Genomic DNA, 17135 nt, shown 5'->3' on the forward strand with positions numbered 1-17135 from the left:
CAATCCTTTGCTCTTAGTGAATATCAGTTATGAGACTTCAGTTATTGTTGGGTCATTAGTCCCTGTTAGCTCAAGGTGGTGCTCCGTTATTTATATATATATATATATATATATATATATATATATAATATTGGGAATTACCTTATTGATTTTTAATAATTCAATTGAGGTCAACAATTTAGATTCACACAAGCTAATAACGTGACGTGCTCCTCCCCAGAACCCAACATACCCAATACGCATAAATGTCCCCGCGCTCACGGCTAGAGCCCACCTCTACACTCAGCCACGCACGCACACACACATGGGCTCACCAGATTGCACAAACACACACCACTTCCTGAGCTGAGGCAGAGTGCATCCACAGTTCAGCCTCACGCCTCCGACCGCCGCCATCCCACCGACGACGACGGCCGCCGCCGCGTTTTGTGGCTTCCACTGGACACGTATCGTCACTTCATTCAAGGCAGCCAGAGACCCACGTAGAATGAAGTGTGCGCCGGACACCTTCAGCACACTGGCAAGTTTAAAGCAGGGCACTGAGAGGACCATGAGAACAAAGACTTCTGATCCTAACTGGGTTTTGTATGAGTTGTATTGGGCTTTTGAGCTACAAGAGGGACAATAAGGATTTCTCTCTTCTGCGTCCTCTGCTATCTCACCTGGGATAACAGAGAGGCTGTGTTCAATAAAGTGGCAATCAGAACAGGAAATCCACCTCTCCTTGAAATAACAGCGATTATCATGACTAGATCTCGTGTTGTCCAGACAGTCCTTTCTGATGCGAAACCAACAATGCTGCAACAACAGCACCGTGACAGATCCCCTTGGCAACGGGATTCTGTTTGGTACGGTTTGTTGTTCTCAGACAAGAGTGTCACAGTTGCAGACATGACTCCTACAAAAAGCGGCCCGAGTGTGTGGCTGGGACTGACTCCAGCCGGCAGCGAGCCTAGCGAGGGTCCCAGGGTTGAGGATTTCTAACGGTTGAGTTCAAAATCCAATTTATTCCTATAAAACAACATGCATAGGATTTGATTTAAATCCTTATTGTTGTTTCCATCTTTTCAGTAGCTAAGTTGCAAATGAGCAAATTTGAAAAACGTCCTGCTCGGGGTCATCTGAGGGGACATGTGGCTGCATGTGGAGGACGCGCTCTCTACAAGCCACACGCAGACGTCTCTGCCCCGTCACTCTGCACCTCACTTAATTAGCTTTTCTCCAGGATCCATCGCTCACATGTCAGTGTGTAAGTACAAGGCTGCTATTGGACGATGTTGCAGAACAAATGCTCTGTGAGTTTATAAAAAATAAAAATAAAAAATCTGCAAAAATAATTAACCCAAATTAAGTCCAAATTCTGTCAGATTGAAATGTCCGTATCGGCTTTTTAATAGCACATCGGTTCAACCTAGGCCTCCTCTAGGCTCGCGCTACCTTCCTTCCTTCCTCTACCCCTCCCCCTCCCCCTCGCTGCGCTGCACCCGTAGGCGAAAAGGGAGAATTCCACCAGGGCGGGGGCTTTCCCCAGGAAGAACGGGAGCTTTGTCCCCCGGGGGACGAGGCCATCGGCTGACAGACAGTCTGGCAACTTCTGACCAGGCAGCCAGAGACAGAGAGAGAGGCAGAGATAGGGCATAATCACAGAGAACACGACGAAACCAGCGCCGGGAGTTTCGTCTGAGCTCGCAGGCACGCACCGAGTTCACCGGGTACAGACAGCAGGCGGCGGCTGCGACACGGGCCACAACACTTACCGAGAAGATGCTGCAACCACTCCGACGAGGCATTTCATTCTCATTCGCTAATCCGTGCAAAGGTTAATCTTCCCGGTTATTTTTGCCACCAGCGCAAATCACAGAATTCCCCTTTTATTTCAAATGAATAGGTAAACCAGGAATGCATGTCGGCTCATTTAACAGGCTCATTTCCTCTAATCAGTAAAACAAAGGCAGCGTTTGCTGTCCATTCAGGTTAGATTCAATCTTATAAGTAGCAAGTATCAGAATAACAACCATGCAGGCTCCTGCTCACATACACACATACAACTATACAGCACCATGCAAAGGTTTGGACACATCGTTTCATTTAATGTTTCTATATATGTATTTTTTAAACAAGAGTTCATTTGTGGAATTTCGTGCCTTCGTAATATGTTTGAGACCATTAGTTGTGTTGCAAGGTTCTATCCAGTGAAGACTCCTATTGGACGCAGCCAACACGGGCTCAGCGAGTTCTCAGCGCCTCTGGGACTGTTGGGAAACCATTCCAGGCGACTGGAAGACGGCCACGACTTTGTTGACAACCTTTTTTTTTTTTCACCACATAATTCCATAGGTGTTCTTTTATAGTTGGATGTCTTCAACATGATTCTACAATGTAGAAAAATAAAGAAGAGACATTGAATGAGAAGGCGTGTCCAACCTTTTGTCTAGTGCCGTGTGTACGTTGACCTGACCATTTGTTGCATGGTCACATCCTCGTTCTAACACACTCACCTCTAATGCTCTGCTGAGGAACAGGTTTGTCAGGTATCGCCCTCCCCGGTTTGACAACGTCAGCGCCATCTTTGATTCCATTGCGTCAATTTAATAACAGAGGTGTTGGTGTTCTATATGCCGACTCAAACAGCCGGGCGCAAAGAGCCAGGAACTAGGGCTGAGGAGTCAACACATGTTTACATAAGATACAGGGTTGAACACATTCCTGTACAGAAGTCTTCCTGCAGTAGGAAAGAGCCATAACGTGTATTAGAATAGTTGGTGTGAATGTGTTTCTCTCTGTGAGGAAGGCCGAGCGGCTCGGAGGACACCATTTGAAACACAAAAGCAGCAACTAAGGCGATTTGCCTTTAGTCAGGAAACCGAAGCGCTCTGGTCTTGAATTAAGATGACTACAAAACCATATCAAACATGGCGACTCCTGTACAAAGAAGTCAAAAGGCGCTTGTAACATCCGTCACGTTGGTTTCCTTCCTGAGCTCAAAACAAACGAGTCCTCACCCTCACAGCAATGTTTCCAGAAACACACACGCAGGTTTCTGCTTGTTTGCATGGGAACGGTCTTGTGATCTCTGTGACCGGAGGAGGGAAAAGACAACAACACAGTGGGGCTGCTTCTGGAAACCTCTCCACTTCCTGTGCGCTCTGACCTTCCACTGTCTGCTCTTCTTTTTCTTTTTTCGCCTCCTCCTCCCCTGCAGTTGTTGTTGTTCTGCCCCCTCACTCGTCCTGCTACACACACACACCTTCCATGACTAAGCGTGCTGTGCAGTCATTGTGTGGTCTCCTCTCATTGTGTATAGATAATGTGGGGCCGGCCACATGGTGCAGAGACTCACTATGAAGTAGTGGTCTACACGCATACATTTATTATTATTGATATTTATTGTTAAACTGGCTGTTGTCCAGAGACTTCAAACAATACTTCTCCTGTAGTGCATCGACTGTTAACATTATATTGTTGACAATATATATGAACAATCAATACATCGATGCAAAGAATGTGCTTTGATCAACCTTCCGCCGGCTTCTGTCCATGCTGCCGCGCCCCCTCCGGGGAGCCCACCTGGGCCAAAAGCCTCTGCAGACTAACGACAGGAGGGAAACAACAGTCCCCCCCCCCGTCCCCCCGTCCCATCACCCACTGACCCTGAGGCAGCAGCAACACAGGGGAGGACACATCTGTTGAATTAAAGTACCCAATCGTTGAAATTTGGTCTTCGCAAGGATCAAAAGTGATCTTTTGTTGTTGTCGCTTTGGTTCCTCCTATGGTGGACTTTTTAAAACGCTTTTTTCTCCTGTATCCAACCAGTCATACAGAGACTAAAAGAAGCTGGATTAATAGAAAGTTAGGAACCAAAAATAAACTATTTTATAACAAACAAATAAACAGGAGGCTGAAATAACGGCCTCACAACGCTGACTTTTAAAAAAGGCCTCAAGTCATGCTTCGCCAGGTGTGTCCTCACGACCATGAGTTGACATGTAGGTCAGGGACACATCAGCACACTGATGACCTGCAGTGTCTTAAAAGTTATACGACAGAACGGTATTATTGCCCACGCATGAGTTGTATCACCTGTACGCTGTGAACGCAGCATTCACTCCTTCAATTCATCAGAACTCTGAGCTTCTCGTATGTCACCAACATGTTGATATGAATCTTAATATACGTACCGGTGCATGAGGACATAAAGGCTGAGGTGCTGCTAAACCAAGGACCCTCAAACAAGGGACGTATTGACGTGCATTTATGGGTGATGATGGTAGTTAGCATCATCCACAGGTGCTGACAGAGAGCAACGCCAGGTGTCCGGATCTCACGGACAACTTATTGTGTGTACTGCATTTCATATTTTGTCTTTAAATACAACTTTAAGTCATTAAAGTGCACTGCTGAGGTGAAGCACATGTAAATGGTAATGTGGCAGTCTGTCGGTTTGGGTCTCTCTTTAACAGCCAGTGTGTTTGCTGTTGTTTGCACACATGCTCTGAGGTGATGCTGCTACCTAAAGGAATACAGGTGCATGTTTACAATGCATCGAGGTAAAAATCCCCCCCCATTCCCTCCCAAACTGAAATGTCTAAATGGCCCCTATGATTTCTGCTGAACAGGGCAATGTGTGTGTGTGTGTGTGTGTGTGTGTGTGCGCGCGCAGTGGTAACAGGAACGCGCGCACACACACACACACACTTTGGAAAGAGCTGCCCTGAAAGAAAACATGCTGGTGGTGGAATGTATCGGATGTCTGTCCCCTTGTGAAAAAGAAGACGACAAAAAGAAGACCGAAGATCTTCTTCCTGAGAAAAAAGCCTGTGAGCTGGAGCCCAGTGGGTGCTGAGCTCAGCACTTTCCCCTACCGCCTCTAATTTCGGGTGTTGAAGTGTTTTTACTTCAATGAATGTCATAGAAGTCACTTTGTGAGGCCACTGGGCTCGATGGGTTGAAAACGTTTTGATAAAAAGGAAACCGCAGCAGTGTCCCCTGCAGATATGCGAGGCTTTAAAGAGCTCCTTACTATAACCCCTGCATACTGAGACGCTGCTGCTGCCACACGGTGGATGACCGGGTGCAGAAGGTGTGCAGAAGGTGTGAAGTGTCCCCAGACTCATCTCTGTATCTATGACAACGCCAGCTCCTCTGCTCTCTGTTCTGCTTTCACTTTCGCTGGAATTGCATTTATGATTCATCAGCATCTTCTAAAAACATATCAAAGCGCTCGGCTGGTCATCAGCTGCAACATTTAGTTCCCCTTTAAAAGCCGTTCAGGGATAATGAAGATTCTCTGTAGTCCATCACCAACAGCTGGCCAGATGTGGAATCTGGTGGTCACTAAAGAGTTCTCTCTGGAAAAACTGCTTTCTCTCAACCTCCCTGTTGTGCCATCCATGTTTTCTACTTTTCGGTTAGTGAACACATCTCTTTTGTATTGTGGTCCAATTTAGGCCGCAATTTTGAAGCAGGTCTTGTGACAGATTTTATCTGGTCCACGACTGCAGAACGCCAACGCTACACGTCAGCTACTGAAAGAAGAACTTGTTTTTGGCATTCTGTAGGAAAACGCTCCACAATGCGAGGACAAGCACAAGCAGTGTCACCTGGTTCATGTTGCTTAAAATGACCGTCATCTCACACCTGTGTGTTAAACCGGCCCGTTGGCATCCTAAACCTACCCCCCCCCCCTCTCCCTCAAGATCCACCACAACAGGATATGGCCGGACGGCACAGCAGGGTTCTGGCTGTGTGGGGACATGTCGAGGCAGGCCGGGGACAAAGCAGGAGAGACAGAGCAAAGAAGCAGGAGAGCGATACCATCTCCAGGCGCACCGAGACAGGGGTTGGGTTTGCCTCGGCCCACACACACACACACACACACACAAATGTTCCCGAAACCCAACTTTCTTTTGCCGCTACGGGAGAATTGTATTGTATCAATATATTTCCAGGGGATTATTTTCCATGGAGAGGTCTTATCAGGAAAGCACCCGACACACGGGGGAAACAAAGTGTGAGCAGATGCTGAGAGGTTCGGGGGAGGAAGAGTAGAGCGGAGCCTGGGAGGAAGATATTCTTAGGCTGTGCTCAATTGGGATGCTTAGCATAAACTTAGTGTGGACTGAGGGACTAAGCGAGCCACATCCTCAGAACCTACAGTCCTTCCTAGAGTGTTTGGCAGCATCAGTCCAACCCGGAGCAACCATCAGCTCGACCCCTTGGCTCGATCAATCTTATGTGTGTAGGGGGGGAGGGGGGGTGTAGAGAAATCCTCATCAGAGACACTGCAGTTTAACAAGGTTAAACAAGCACCTACATGACTGCCCTGTCACCCCCCCCCCCCCCCCCCCGACGGCATCAAAGTCCACAGTGGGAGTTGTGACAGTGCCTCGTCTTGGGTTTCTGACCCCAGCTCAGAACTTCGTCTTTTGGGCCGTCGACAACGCGTTACTGCTGCGCCTCAGCCTACATTTTGGAAAGTCACATGACTGAGCTTCCCACTAAAAACAATGTTTTCTTCTACCATAAATGTACTGATCTTGAATAAATAGATAAGTATTACCCAGAGACAAAGGCTTGGACTGTACCATTTATGGCACAGGATCAAAAGTAGAGGGATTATCCAATTTGACAGAGTTGGAGTTAATAATTCTACCGGAGCACGCCACGCCGAGGGAGTTAAAAAGGTTGCCTTTGTTCTAGATGTGGCCTTGTGAGTGTGTGTGTGTGTGTAGCACACAGTGTTCGGTCACTGCCATGGTGCGCGTTGCACACCCCTCAGCAGGGCCGGTAACTACGCCCAGGCCCACCACGGTCATCCATCTGACGCCAACAATGGGGGAGGATTGGCTCGCACGGTTGGGCCGGAAGACTTACTATTGTTGGACTTCAGATCCCGATGGATGACGGGGACGATGGCCTCGCAGTGGAGGTACAGCATCCCTCTGGCGATCTGCACGGCCCAGTTGACCAGGATGTGCGGGGGTATCCGGCGGCCGGCCAGCGCCCGGCTCAGCGGCCCGCCCGACGCGTACTCCATGATGAGGCACAGGTTGGGCTCCGCCAGGCAGACGCCTTTCAGGGAGATGATGTTGGGATGCGTGAGCATGGCGAACAGACGCGCCTCCTGCCGGACGTTCTGCGCCGTCACACTGATATCCTCGTCCGGGTCCTGGCGGGCGGCCTTCACGGCCACCAGGCCGCCTCTCCACGTACCGCGATAAACCTTCCCGAAGCCCCCGACCCCGATGACCTCCTCCAGGCTCAGCTCTCGGAAGTCCAGGACGTCGGGTTCGAACTGGGCGACCACGGCGGGGCTGAGCTCGCCGACCACTTCTGGGAGCTTCCCATACTCGCTGGGCTTGAAAGAGCCGTAGTTGGACGGGAAGATGCCCACCTTGTTGTTGACTTTCCCCGCCCACCAGCCCTCGTCCCCCGATATCTCAGAGTCCAGGGACAGGACCTCCACGAGGTCGCCCTTACGCAAGGTGAGCTCATCTTTGCAAGACGCCTCGTAGTCGAACAGGGCCGTCCACACGGGGTTCGTGAAGTTGCCTTTTTGCGAGGCCTCTAAATTCTTCCAGTTGGACAGGTGGCCACGACTAAATATGTTCTTCAGTGGCTCCATGGAGCCTCCAGCAGATGTCTACACCGGATCGGATTGTGCGCCGCAAAGGGTTGGAAAATAAAGTACAAAGGAGTACTTTATTGCGCCTCGCTCCCTTTCCTGTCTGTTTTGTTGGTTCATCAGGGACCAGCGAAATGTGTTCAGAAGCTCGACCAACGGGCGGGCGGCGGGAGAGGAATCAGAGATGGTTGAGCGGTGGGAGTCTCTCATCTGTCTGGACATTACATGCACAGCCTCACAACCCCCCCCCCCCCCCCCTTCACCCCCTACACACTGGAAAACACAGGATGCACGATTGGAGGAGTGTTGTGTTCAGGGGTCAGAAAGACAAGAGTCTGTCTCCTTTCAAGTGACGCGTGGAGTCCCCAACATGGCTGGAGCACACGGTCCCTTCAGCTCTCCTCCTCCTCAGTCAGCCACCTGTTGAGTCTCGGAGGACCGGTGTGCAGAGACAATGATGGCACTACCCAGAGTTTGTTGGACAAAATAACTTCAGAGTTCCTAACGACGGTTCAGCTGTCCATCTGAAGCTTTTGTGTATTTTTAGCCATTAAGTCCAGCGGCCACCACAAAGCAGGAAGCGCAGCGAGGCGGAGAAGAATAGCAGGAAAAGGAGCATTCAGTCCTGCCAGTGTTTTAAGGACAAGTTCCAGGGCTCAGCGAGTTAGCAGACGGAGCTCTCACAAAACCGCGTCGGACCGCAAATGTGCGGCGCCCCCGCAAGAAATCCCCGCATCCCGTCGGGCGACGGTCTCCATTCCGGCGGCGTTATCACACGCACGAACGCACGCGGCGAGCTGGGCTTTCTCGCGACACAAACACGTAGGACGCGACAGCTTTTGGAACAGGAAGAGCTCTCCAGAGCCCGCTTCACTTCCCGCAGAGACACGCGCAGCGGAGACGGGTCCCGTTAGTTCCCTGGTCGGGGTCCAGCGCGTGAGCTCGCGCGGTTCCACTCGGGGTCCAAACGGCGCAGCAACTCCATCGTGACTTCTTAGAATATTGCTCTTCCTCGCTCGTCCGGACTTTGAGCAACTTCTACGTCTGCTTACAGTCAGCAGAGGGTGTGGTTTCAAAACTTCTTTCTCTCCCGACAGGAAAAGAGTCAGATGACGGTGAAGTGACGTGCGGTACGCAGTCACGTATCCGGTTGGGGCTGTCAAAGTAAATCGCGAGTCAGAAGCGAAGGTTTTAGATGCGAAACACTGGGCACTGTTATTATTCGTATATATTATTCGTTATTATTCGTATAGTCATGTATATATATATATATATATATATATATATATATATATATATATATATATATATATATATATATATATATATATACGTGTGTGATTATTAAGCGAGCTCAAATCATACTACATACTTTTGTTAAAACCGATTGTATGGTTAAATACAAGTATATTGTGCATGTTATGGACGAGAATGCAGATACATAATTAAAAAGAGGTCACTAAGTATGTGATCACCAGTTCATATATATATATATATATATATATATATATATATATATATATATATATATATATATATATATATATATATATATATACATCCTGATGCGGATGCACCACTGATTTTAAGCACAGTGACGGATCCTATCAAGTTGTAGCAACGTTTCAGACTTGAAACTAAAAGGCACAATTTTACAGTGCAACGGTTTTTTCAGTAAAGGTGAATCATATTGTTTTGGTAGCTATGGATTAGTAATAAGGTGCTTGTCTGCGAGCCATCTATTGAGAATTCAAGACTTTTATTTTGAATGTATTTTTTCCATGAATATTTTTCCTGCTAAGTGACGCTAACAATCACAACTGATTCTTGGCTCGAAAGTAAGCAGGTCAAAGTAGCAGAAAGCTACAATTCAAGGGAAGTGCTTACCTTCAAATTAAAACAATAAACATTATAGTGGTAGGAATCACCATGGTGTTGAAATAAACAAGACGTGAATGTTTGGGATTAAACATTTAATTTTTTATTGATATTCTCTTTACCACAACACACAATTTAGCAAATGTTTTATTTATAAACGTTAAATCTATACACTTGAGAGGTCCTACTTGTTAAAATCACGGTTGAAGAGGTTTCGGTAGGAACAGGTAACCTGAAAAGGAAAAATGCTCAAAAACATTTGACAAAGGGCAACAGACAGTTGGAAATCAGGAACAGGAAAGCTCCTGTTCCTGATTTCCAACTGGTATCCAACTGTCCAGGCATTTTTGATGCAGCCACATATGTATTTACGTTTCAGTGGTTGTTGTTTTTCCACTGTATTAAAACATTTGTGTTTTGTATTCCACATGGTTTGCCTGAATCCAGGCTATTAAGCTCTATTGCTTCCTCCACTGATTACAATTAGCTCCCATTTGCTACTCACTATCACATACTGCTATCAACATATTAAATGGTCCTCCTCTTGAATCAGTTCAGATATTATGATTCAGTGACATTTAGCTCAAACACTCAAGGACAGTGGATCATTAAAAAATGTCCCCCGTAGTAAAGTTTTTAATTTAAGGATTACGAGTTGCCGCTTCCTGTGAGGAGGGATTTGTTGTCTGGGGTACAAAAGACAACAAAAGGAGCTTCAAGCCTAAAATCAAGCAACACATGAACAGCCGTTGGCATGTAGCTGCTTTAATGTTCAGTTTGATGGGCTACTTGCTCAACCAGGGTTGAAAAGCTGTGAAATTTCCCTCATGGAGTCAAATCTACTGCTGCATGGTTCTACTTAAGATCGAAGTCAAATGGCTCATTTAAAAGTTTCCAAAGCGAGTACTTTAAGTCCCACTTTTCTATCATGAGGACACAAAGGTTCAACCGAGTAGATCTGCAGATTCTCTCAATGAAAAATTACACTTCCTCCTGTGATGCAATGTTTTCTTCAGTGTGTCCCAGCCTGACCCAGAATCTCTTGAGCTGCAGATATTAAAGCTAAAGGGTCAAAGTTTAAGGTGCCCCATTATGAGGAAGTACTGCGTCCATATTGAAAACAGGAATACGTACTTTAAAGACAGCTGTAGAATGTACTAAAAGCACAAAACTGGAACGCAGCTTTGATTTCAGCATTTTAGCTGTCTCATAATGATTTCTACAAAGAAGAAAACATAAGTTATGTTTTGGTAAAGAAGTCTCAATCAAAAAATAAATAAATGACATGTACGTGACCCTAAGTGGACTGAGTGGACCGTCCTCACAGGTAGAATGACTGTGTTCTATCGCGTATGTGTGGGATCGTCCTCTCGTCCTGCAACTGGTGTACGGCTGTCGTCTTAACCGGGTCGCTCCTGAAGCCAGTGGGGCTCGGTCACTGATGGGGGTCGGAGATGGATCGCTGCAGACAGAAGGTGAATGTCGGGGCAGCAGCAATGGGCGGTGTTAACAGAGTTAACCCAGCGCACCATGAGGTTAAAATGAAGACTCTTTGATGGCTTGTGGCTCAGGTTTGAATTCAGTTAGCTTAACCAAAACTTCACAGTAGTCATATTAAAGCGACTATTGAGATGAGGAAGAATTGATTTCAAATTTGGCTGTAAAAAGTGTTGAATAATGTACATAAAGGGACTAAATATCCAAACAGTTTGAGAGCCACTGGTTTAGAGGTCAGTGACTCCGTCTGACCTTAGGCCCCTGCGGCTCGCTGTGTGGAAAACAGTGTGCTTCCTTCTGTCAGCCCTTTGATGGCCGCCCCGACCCCCCCTTGTCCCATGGCGGACAGTTTGTTTGGACACCAACCTCCTAGTCCACTACCTACACCCCCCTAACACACACACACACACACACACTGCTGAGTCAACGCTTCTGCAGGAAGGATGCAGTTGTGTTTGCGCCCCGGCTGAGGGTTGCTTGGTCGGTGGGGGGACGAGGGGGGTAGACGGGAGAAAATGGACTGTTTGAAAACTGTAGAAAGATGGAGGAATGGGGTCCAAGTAAGCCGGTTACTTGCTTCATGTATGTGTAATATATATATATATATATATATATATATATATCAAAATAAAGACAATAAATAAAAGAAAGCGAAAGGGGGGACATGTTGTTCCTCAGAGACGTTGAATCTTCCTTCTGGTAAACCGAGCGCCGTGGTTAACGGTGAAGGTCGTAGATCGGCCTGATAACGAGAGCCGGTCAGGGAACACAACGAGCCCAAACAAGGTATGCTTTTTTTAAATTGAAATATGAACTTTATTTCACCCATACAAAATAAAAAGAATGTTAAAAGTTTACAATACAGTGTCAACTTCAACTGTGTATTCGGAAACATTTCATACTGAGACTGACGCGTGAATGGGAGCCCCATCTCGTTCCCCAATGGATACATTTAAAACAATCTAAAAGAGGTGGGGAGGAAAAAATGCTCAAGATAAATTTGGGTGACGTGAATACAAATGAGAGAGGACAAAAGGAGACAAACAACTTTAAAAACAAAGTTATGGTCCAAGAGTCACAGTATACTTCTGATGGGGAATTTAATAGTCGTGTAAAGAAAAAAAAAATACAAGACCCAACTGCCGGAGCAACTGACCCCCGACAGCGCGAGAAAACCCCCCCCCAAAACAAAGATGATTAAACCGCTGATATGGTTGACTTCATGGCTGTGGTCGTGGTGGAGGTTCATAGTTCTCTTGATAAAAACGTGAATTAAAAATAGAAAACCAATTCCAGAAAGCTGTGGTTTAGCTAACCTACAGTAAAAATACACCTGCTTCCTTGTTTATGTTACAGCCGGGCTGATATGACAGACAAAGGCGGGAAGTACACGTTCCCAACGGCACTACTTCCAGCCAACGGCACACTACTCCTCCCAGCCTGCGAGAGTATCAGAGGCCGGCTCGCGGCCCGCTCTGCCACTTACAGGAGACTTTTCCAACTTGTTTGTTCCCTTTCGTGAGTCTATAACGGAGGACTGGGGAAGAAAGAAAAGTGCCAAAAGAAAAAAAAAAAAAAAGCTACAAAGCAACACAAACTACACCTATCCGGTCTGCGGGGGCTCACTGCAAAAAGAGTGACTGCCATTTTTCTCTTTTTTTTTTTATAGTCAAAATTGAACAACTGACTCGTTAAAAAACATCCTCATTTAATTCTCTTCTACAATAAAAAAAAAAGAAGTAAAATTTAAACACAATGTACAACCAGTTTTGTGTGTCCTGCGATGGCGTCTCTTTGCCTCCGGGGGGGGTGATGAAGAGTCTTTCCCTCCTCTGCAAGGAGCAGCCGCCGCAACAACTTAGCAAATTGAAAATAATGTTGTAAGGGGTACGTGTGTCTGTGTGTGTGGCAGGAAGAGGAGGGAGCTAAGAGTCATAGTCTTCGTCGTCGTCCTCATCGTCCTCGTTTTTGTGTGGCTCGGGGGCCGGGGGCGGCGGTGCGAAGGCCATACCGCCCTGGGGCTGTGCGGGAGCCATGCTGCCCATTTGCATGTACTGGGGGGGCGCGTTTGAGCTGCGGGAGGGGAGGGGATCAGGCAGTGGTGTAAACCAGATGTTAGGAAACAATCAAGTTAAATACACCCAGTTAAACATCAATAAATCAATGTGGTGCCATTTCTTATTTAGGGAATCTCTGCAACAATCGGCACTATTTGCCAAATCAACACCACATTCTATTAGTCTGAACATAGACTAAAGTATTCACTACTTCAATTCTTCCACTTTTTGTTCCCAAATGGATTGAATTCATTTTTTTGCCAAAAAATACCCCATAATGGCAAAGTGAAAAAATCCTTTTTGCAATTTGTTTGAAAATGTACATAAATATTCACAGCCAAATAAACAATTTTAGTCTTGCCTTTTTCCTTTGCATTGCAGTGTGAGTGTTTGTAAACTCTTTTGCCCTGGTGCACCTCCAGGGAAGCGGTCTCTTCCTCACACACACATTGAGTAATGTTTTTTTAAATACCCATCTGCAGAAAGCTAGAAAGCTGCGCTCTTTGTCATTCGATTTTTATTAATCGGATAATGATATTAAATAATAATAGACCTAGATTGGGGCCGTACCTGTAGAACTTGGATGCGGTCTGCAGAGAGCCATCCTCCTCGTCCCCATCGGTCTCGCTCTCTTCAGAGTCATCCTGTGTGCGCCAGAACAAATGCAGCAGTCAGCCAGTGACGATCAGATCGTTCTGCTTGTGATGAGCATTTCTCTTCTATATGTAATTCTAGTGTTCCAAAAGGAAAGTAGGATACAACTAGACCCCCACCTCTTGCTCCGACTCTGTACCAGACAACTTCTTGTCCTTGCCTTTGGAGCCAGCTCCACCATTTTTACGACCAGACCCTGGTTTTCTACCCCTGGTGGTCATAAAAATGGAAAAGAACAAAACGTTATGTGAATCGTTGAGATACAGACGGGGGAGGAAATGTAGTCAACACTGCTGGGGAAATTACTTTCAGCAACTTATGATCAAAGGGACAGTTTCTTTGAAAAGCTTAGTAAGCTCAAGTATTGGGAGCTTACGGGTACTTTAAATTTAATCTGAAATAGGTTCATTTATGTTGACAGACAATTCTCTGCAATGTTTTGTTTTCTTTCTGTGGTTAATCCACAATCATGGGAACAAAAGGAAAACAGTGTTAAAGTAAAAATCGGAAGGATGACAAACATTTTGCTTTGCGCAATTTCTTTTAACAGTAGCAGTTGTTCCTGGAAAAGGCAGCAATAACTCTCCCTGAGTCAATACAAGGAGTCGAGTCCTGTTGAGTGATTCACTTCCAAATTCTGTGGGTGGATGTGCTTATCAGAAAAAACCCACATGGGTCGACAAATCAAGCGTTCAACAGGATTAATGAGTCAGAATCAGGAGTCCACATGGAACAAAACCTTTCGCAAAGTCCCGAACGCTTCACTGCGTTGACTATAGAACGCCACGGCGCCATAGACCCTTTAACAGTATGCTGTTAGTCAACGGGACGAAGACGTTACCCCATGGCACAGACTCTGCCTGAGCTTTTTAAAATGTACAAGTTGGCACTCCATAGGGGAGCAAAATTCATCAGCCGGGTTCATTGCTAATTTACAGGACCACATTAGACCGACACGTTTCTGCTTTGAAAGGGTCGAGACCCCAGAGCATCAGTCAACTTTTAAAATATTGATTCAGACCAATATAAAAAAAACGTTTCAATAAAGGACACGCGAATATGTGATGACAGCAGCCAGAAGCCAGTTTAAACCTACATGTTGCTGAGAGAGAAAGAGAGACCGAGACACACACACACATACCTGCGTGGTACTTTTTCTCCTCCCCCCTCCGTGTGGTTCTCATCCCCCTCGCCCTGCATGTCCGGTACCGTAGCAACCAGGTCTTTCAAGAAATCAAACTGTTGCTCCAGCTCAATACACTGCTTTCTGTGGACACACAACTTGTAGATCAGTACATTGCTCGCCCTGCAGACGTAGGTGCTTTCTGAGTTGACTAAAAAGTATTAATGTCTCACACACACACAAAAAAAAGTATGTGAATGGCAACTGTATAATCATTTCAAAAGGAAGTAAGCATCTTTTCAGATTAACATGTCCAAAACCAAATCACTTTAATATGGATTCCTGTTATTATTCGGCTGCCTGATTCACATCTGTTGTAGGTCGGTCATAATGAACAGTGCAGGGGACGACCCCCCCCCTTAGAACTAGTCCAACTCCAAAACATTGCAACAAAGAACAGATTGGTTATCAAGACGCACACCGATACGGAAACTTACAGATGCGATGTTGTCATCGTCTTTGCATTCCTAGACTGGGTGACTTGACAGGCCTTTGTAAGCAATGATTCCAAAAAAAGCTCCAGGGCTCTCGCTGGCATCTTAAATTAAGGAAATTACGATGCAGGAGGTCTGTGTTCATTATTTGAAATAAGACCAAAGAGAATGTCGATCCACAGCTTGTAGAGAGTCAAGCTTGGAAGGAATTTTTCCATTATGGATTCCTAATGTCTTAAATGTTTGTCAATGAACTCATAGTTTAGACATTGTGAAATATATTATGCACATTACAAGTTCCCAAAATGCCTTAAAATATCTGCTTTTCTCTGGACATCCACAAACCGATACAGATATCAAGTTTAAAGTTATTGAAGAAAAGCAGCACATCGTGGCATTGGAAAAACTCAAACTAGAAAGTGTTTTGTTTGCTTTAACAGAATAATAGGTGATACGTGGTTCTGTGAATGGTCTGGTAAAATCAAGGGATTGTTTCTTAGTACAACGCCCTGAAAATTAATGAATCGTACAATCTGTATAAATTAATTAACACATGCGGACGACCGAAACCGTGGGACATGCAGAGAGGAGATTTTGGGCAAGAAGGATACAAATAATAACAGGTACTGCTGCAGCCACTTTGCCTATTTCTTCATCTGTCTGCATGATCTTCTTAATCCGTGCCTGGAAGGGGGAAAGAAGAAGAGTTACGTCTGTTTTGCTTGGACAATGGCCGTTAAAACATTTACACAAACTTGCACTTTAAATGACATTTCTGTATCAATGGCCAGCCCTTGTTAACTAAATTGACTTAACAATCACAACACATTTTGAGATCGTTGCGATCATATAAACAACTTCAATGGCATGCACATTTTAAACTATACATTCCCGGCACAATGAGGAGATATTCTACAGTCTATGCACTGCGACTATCTCAAAAGTTTGCTAAATGTTCCCACACAAACAACAGATAGCTCAGATGTAACAGCCTTCAGCCTCGCTTAGCTTGACATGCTAAAAACAACGAGAACCGGTGGAGCCGCTAACTTGCGCCGCACGGCTCAAATGTACCAAAGCAAAGTCCCCGGGTGGAAAGTAAGTTAGTCTATTGCATAAAAGCAGACGAAGTTGGTGCCGTGGCACTGGGACATTCAACATTTGAGCGGCACAGGCTCGCTTTAGCTGGTTGGTTTGTGAGCACTCTCGGCAACAAAATAGGCCGAATTCCAGTTGAGCTAAATAAGTTAGCTTTCCTCCATACAGTTTGCTAACGTTGTACAGTCTTCACACCGGGTACAGCCCAGTTTAAACTTACCGGAGGGAATCTGGCGTTGTATTTCTTCTTCTTGCTAGGCATAATTAAATCACGTAGGTGGCTAACTTAAAATAAAATGCAATATATACTGGAATATTGGTCTATGTCATACATAAATCACCTCCACCTCACACACAGTAGACAGCGATAGCTCCCAGCTAGCTCGTTAGCACATCGTCAGCCGTTGCCTGGCCGGTCCGCCTGGTTCCGCAGGGTCACAGCGCCGTCATTTTCGGTGCCACTTTGTACAGAAGTTTAATGTACAATTACGTTACTGTTATTTTTAGCTAATAATGTTAATTAATTACATGACATTAACGATGAGTAATTCAGTGTTTGCACATTTGCAGTTACACATAGGCCAGCAAGTGTGGTATATTGTAATTTAATTAACAGTTAAATAGAAGGTTAGGTTAAACAGAATAGGGAAAAACTCCTCTGATTTGTCATTAAAACTTCAGAACCATTCGACTTCATTTCCGTCTTAGG

The 17135-nt window shown here is 45.6% G+C and overlaps 2 protein-coding genes across 3 annotated transcripts in view; both read right to left on the bottom strand.

Annotated features, from left to right (window-relative positions):
* The window catches only part of LOC120822144 (mitogen-activated protein kinase kinase kinase 11), a 33312-nt gene extending 24531 nt beyond the window's left edge, over positions 1–8781 (bottom strand). For both annotated transcript variants that reach the window (XM_040181553.2, XM_040181552.2), the window contains exon 1: positions 6875–8781. In XM_040181553.2, the coding sequence (XP_040037487.2) occupies positions 6875–7625 (751 nt within the window). In that variant the 5' untranslated portion in view covers positions 7626–8781. The remainder of the gene's footprint in view (positions 1–6874) is intronic.
* Positions 8782–11792: 3011 nt separating this feature from the next.
* On the bottom strand, positions 11793–16971 carry drap1 (DR1-associated protein 1 (negative cofactor 2 alpha)). The gene is made up of 7 exons (XM_040179756.2): positions 16647–16971; positions 15940–16012; positions 15332–15425; positions 14853–14978; positions 13831–13921; positions 13628–13701; positions 11793–13073 (listed from the first exon to the last, which is right to left on the bottom strand). The coding sequence occupies exons 1-7, from the start codon at positions 16686–16688 to the stop codon at positions 12926–12928; spliced, it is 648 nt and encodes a 215-aa protein (XP_040035690.1). The 5' UTR covers positions 16689–16971; the 3' UTR covers positions 11793–12925.
* Between the last annotated feature and the right edge of the window lie 164 nt (positions 16972–17135).

Source organism: Gasterosteus aculeatus, chromosome 7, assembly GCF_964276395.1.
Source record: "Gasterosteus aculeatus chromosome 7, fGasAcu3.hap1.1, whole genome shotgun sequence".
Taxonomy (NCBI): Eukaryota; Metazoa; Chordata; class Actinopteri; order Perciformes; family Gasterosteidae; genus Gasterosteus; species Gasterosteus aculeatus.

What these genes read in the sequence shown, in the direction of transcription:
- drap1 (XM_040179756.2), bottom strand. Translation starts at nt 16,688, where the DNA reads ATGCCTAGCAAGAAGAAGAAATACAACGCCAGATTCCCTCCG. An exon ending in AGCAGTACCTGTTATTATTT is followed by an intron (nt 15,426 to 15,939) that starts GTATCCTTCTTG and finishes TTAAGATGCCAG; the next exon opens with CGAGAGCCCTGGAGCTTTTT. An exon ending in ACCGCATCCAAGTTCTACAG is followed by an intron (nt 13,074 to 13,627) that starts GTACGGCCCCAA and finishes CCCCTCCCGCAG; the next exon opens with CTCAAACGCGCCCCCCCAGT.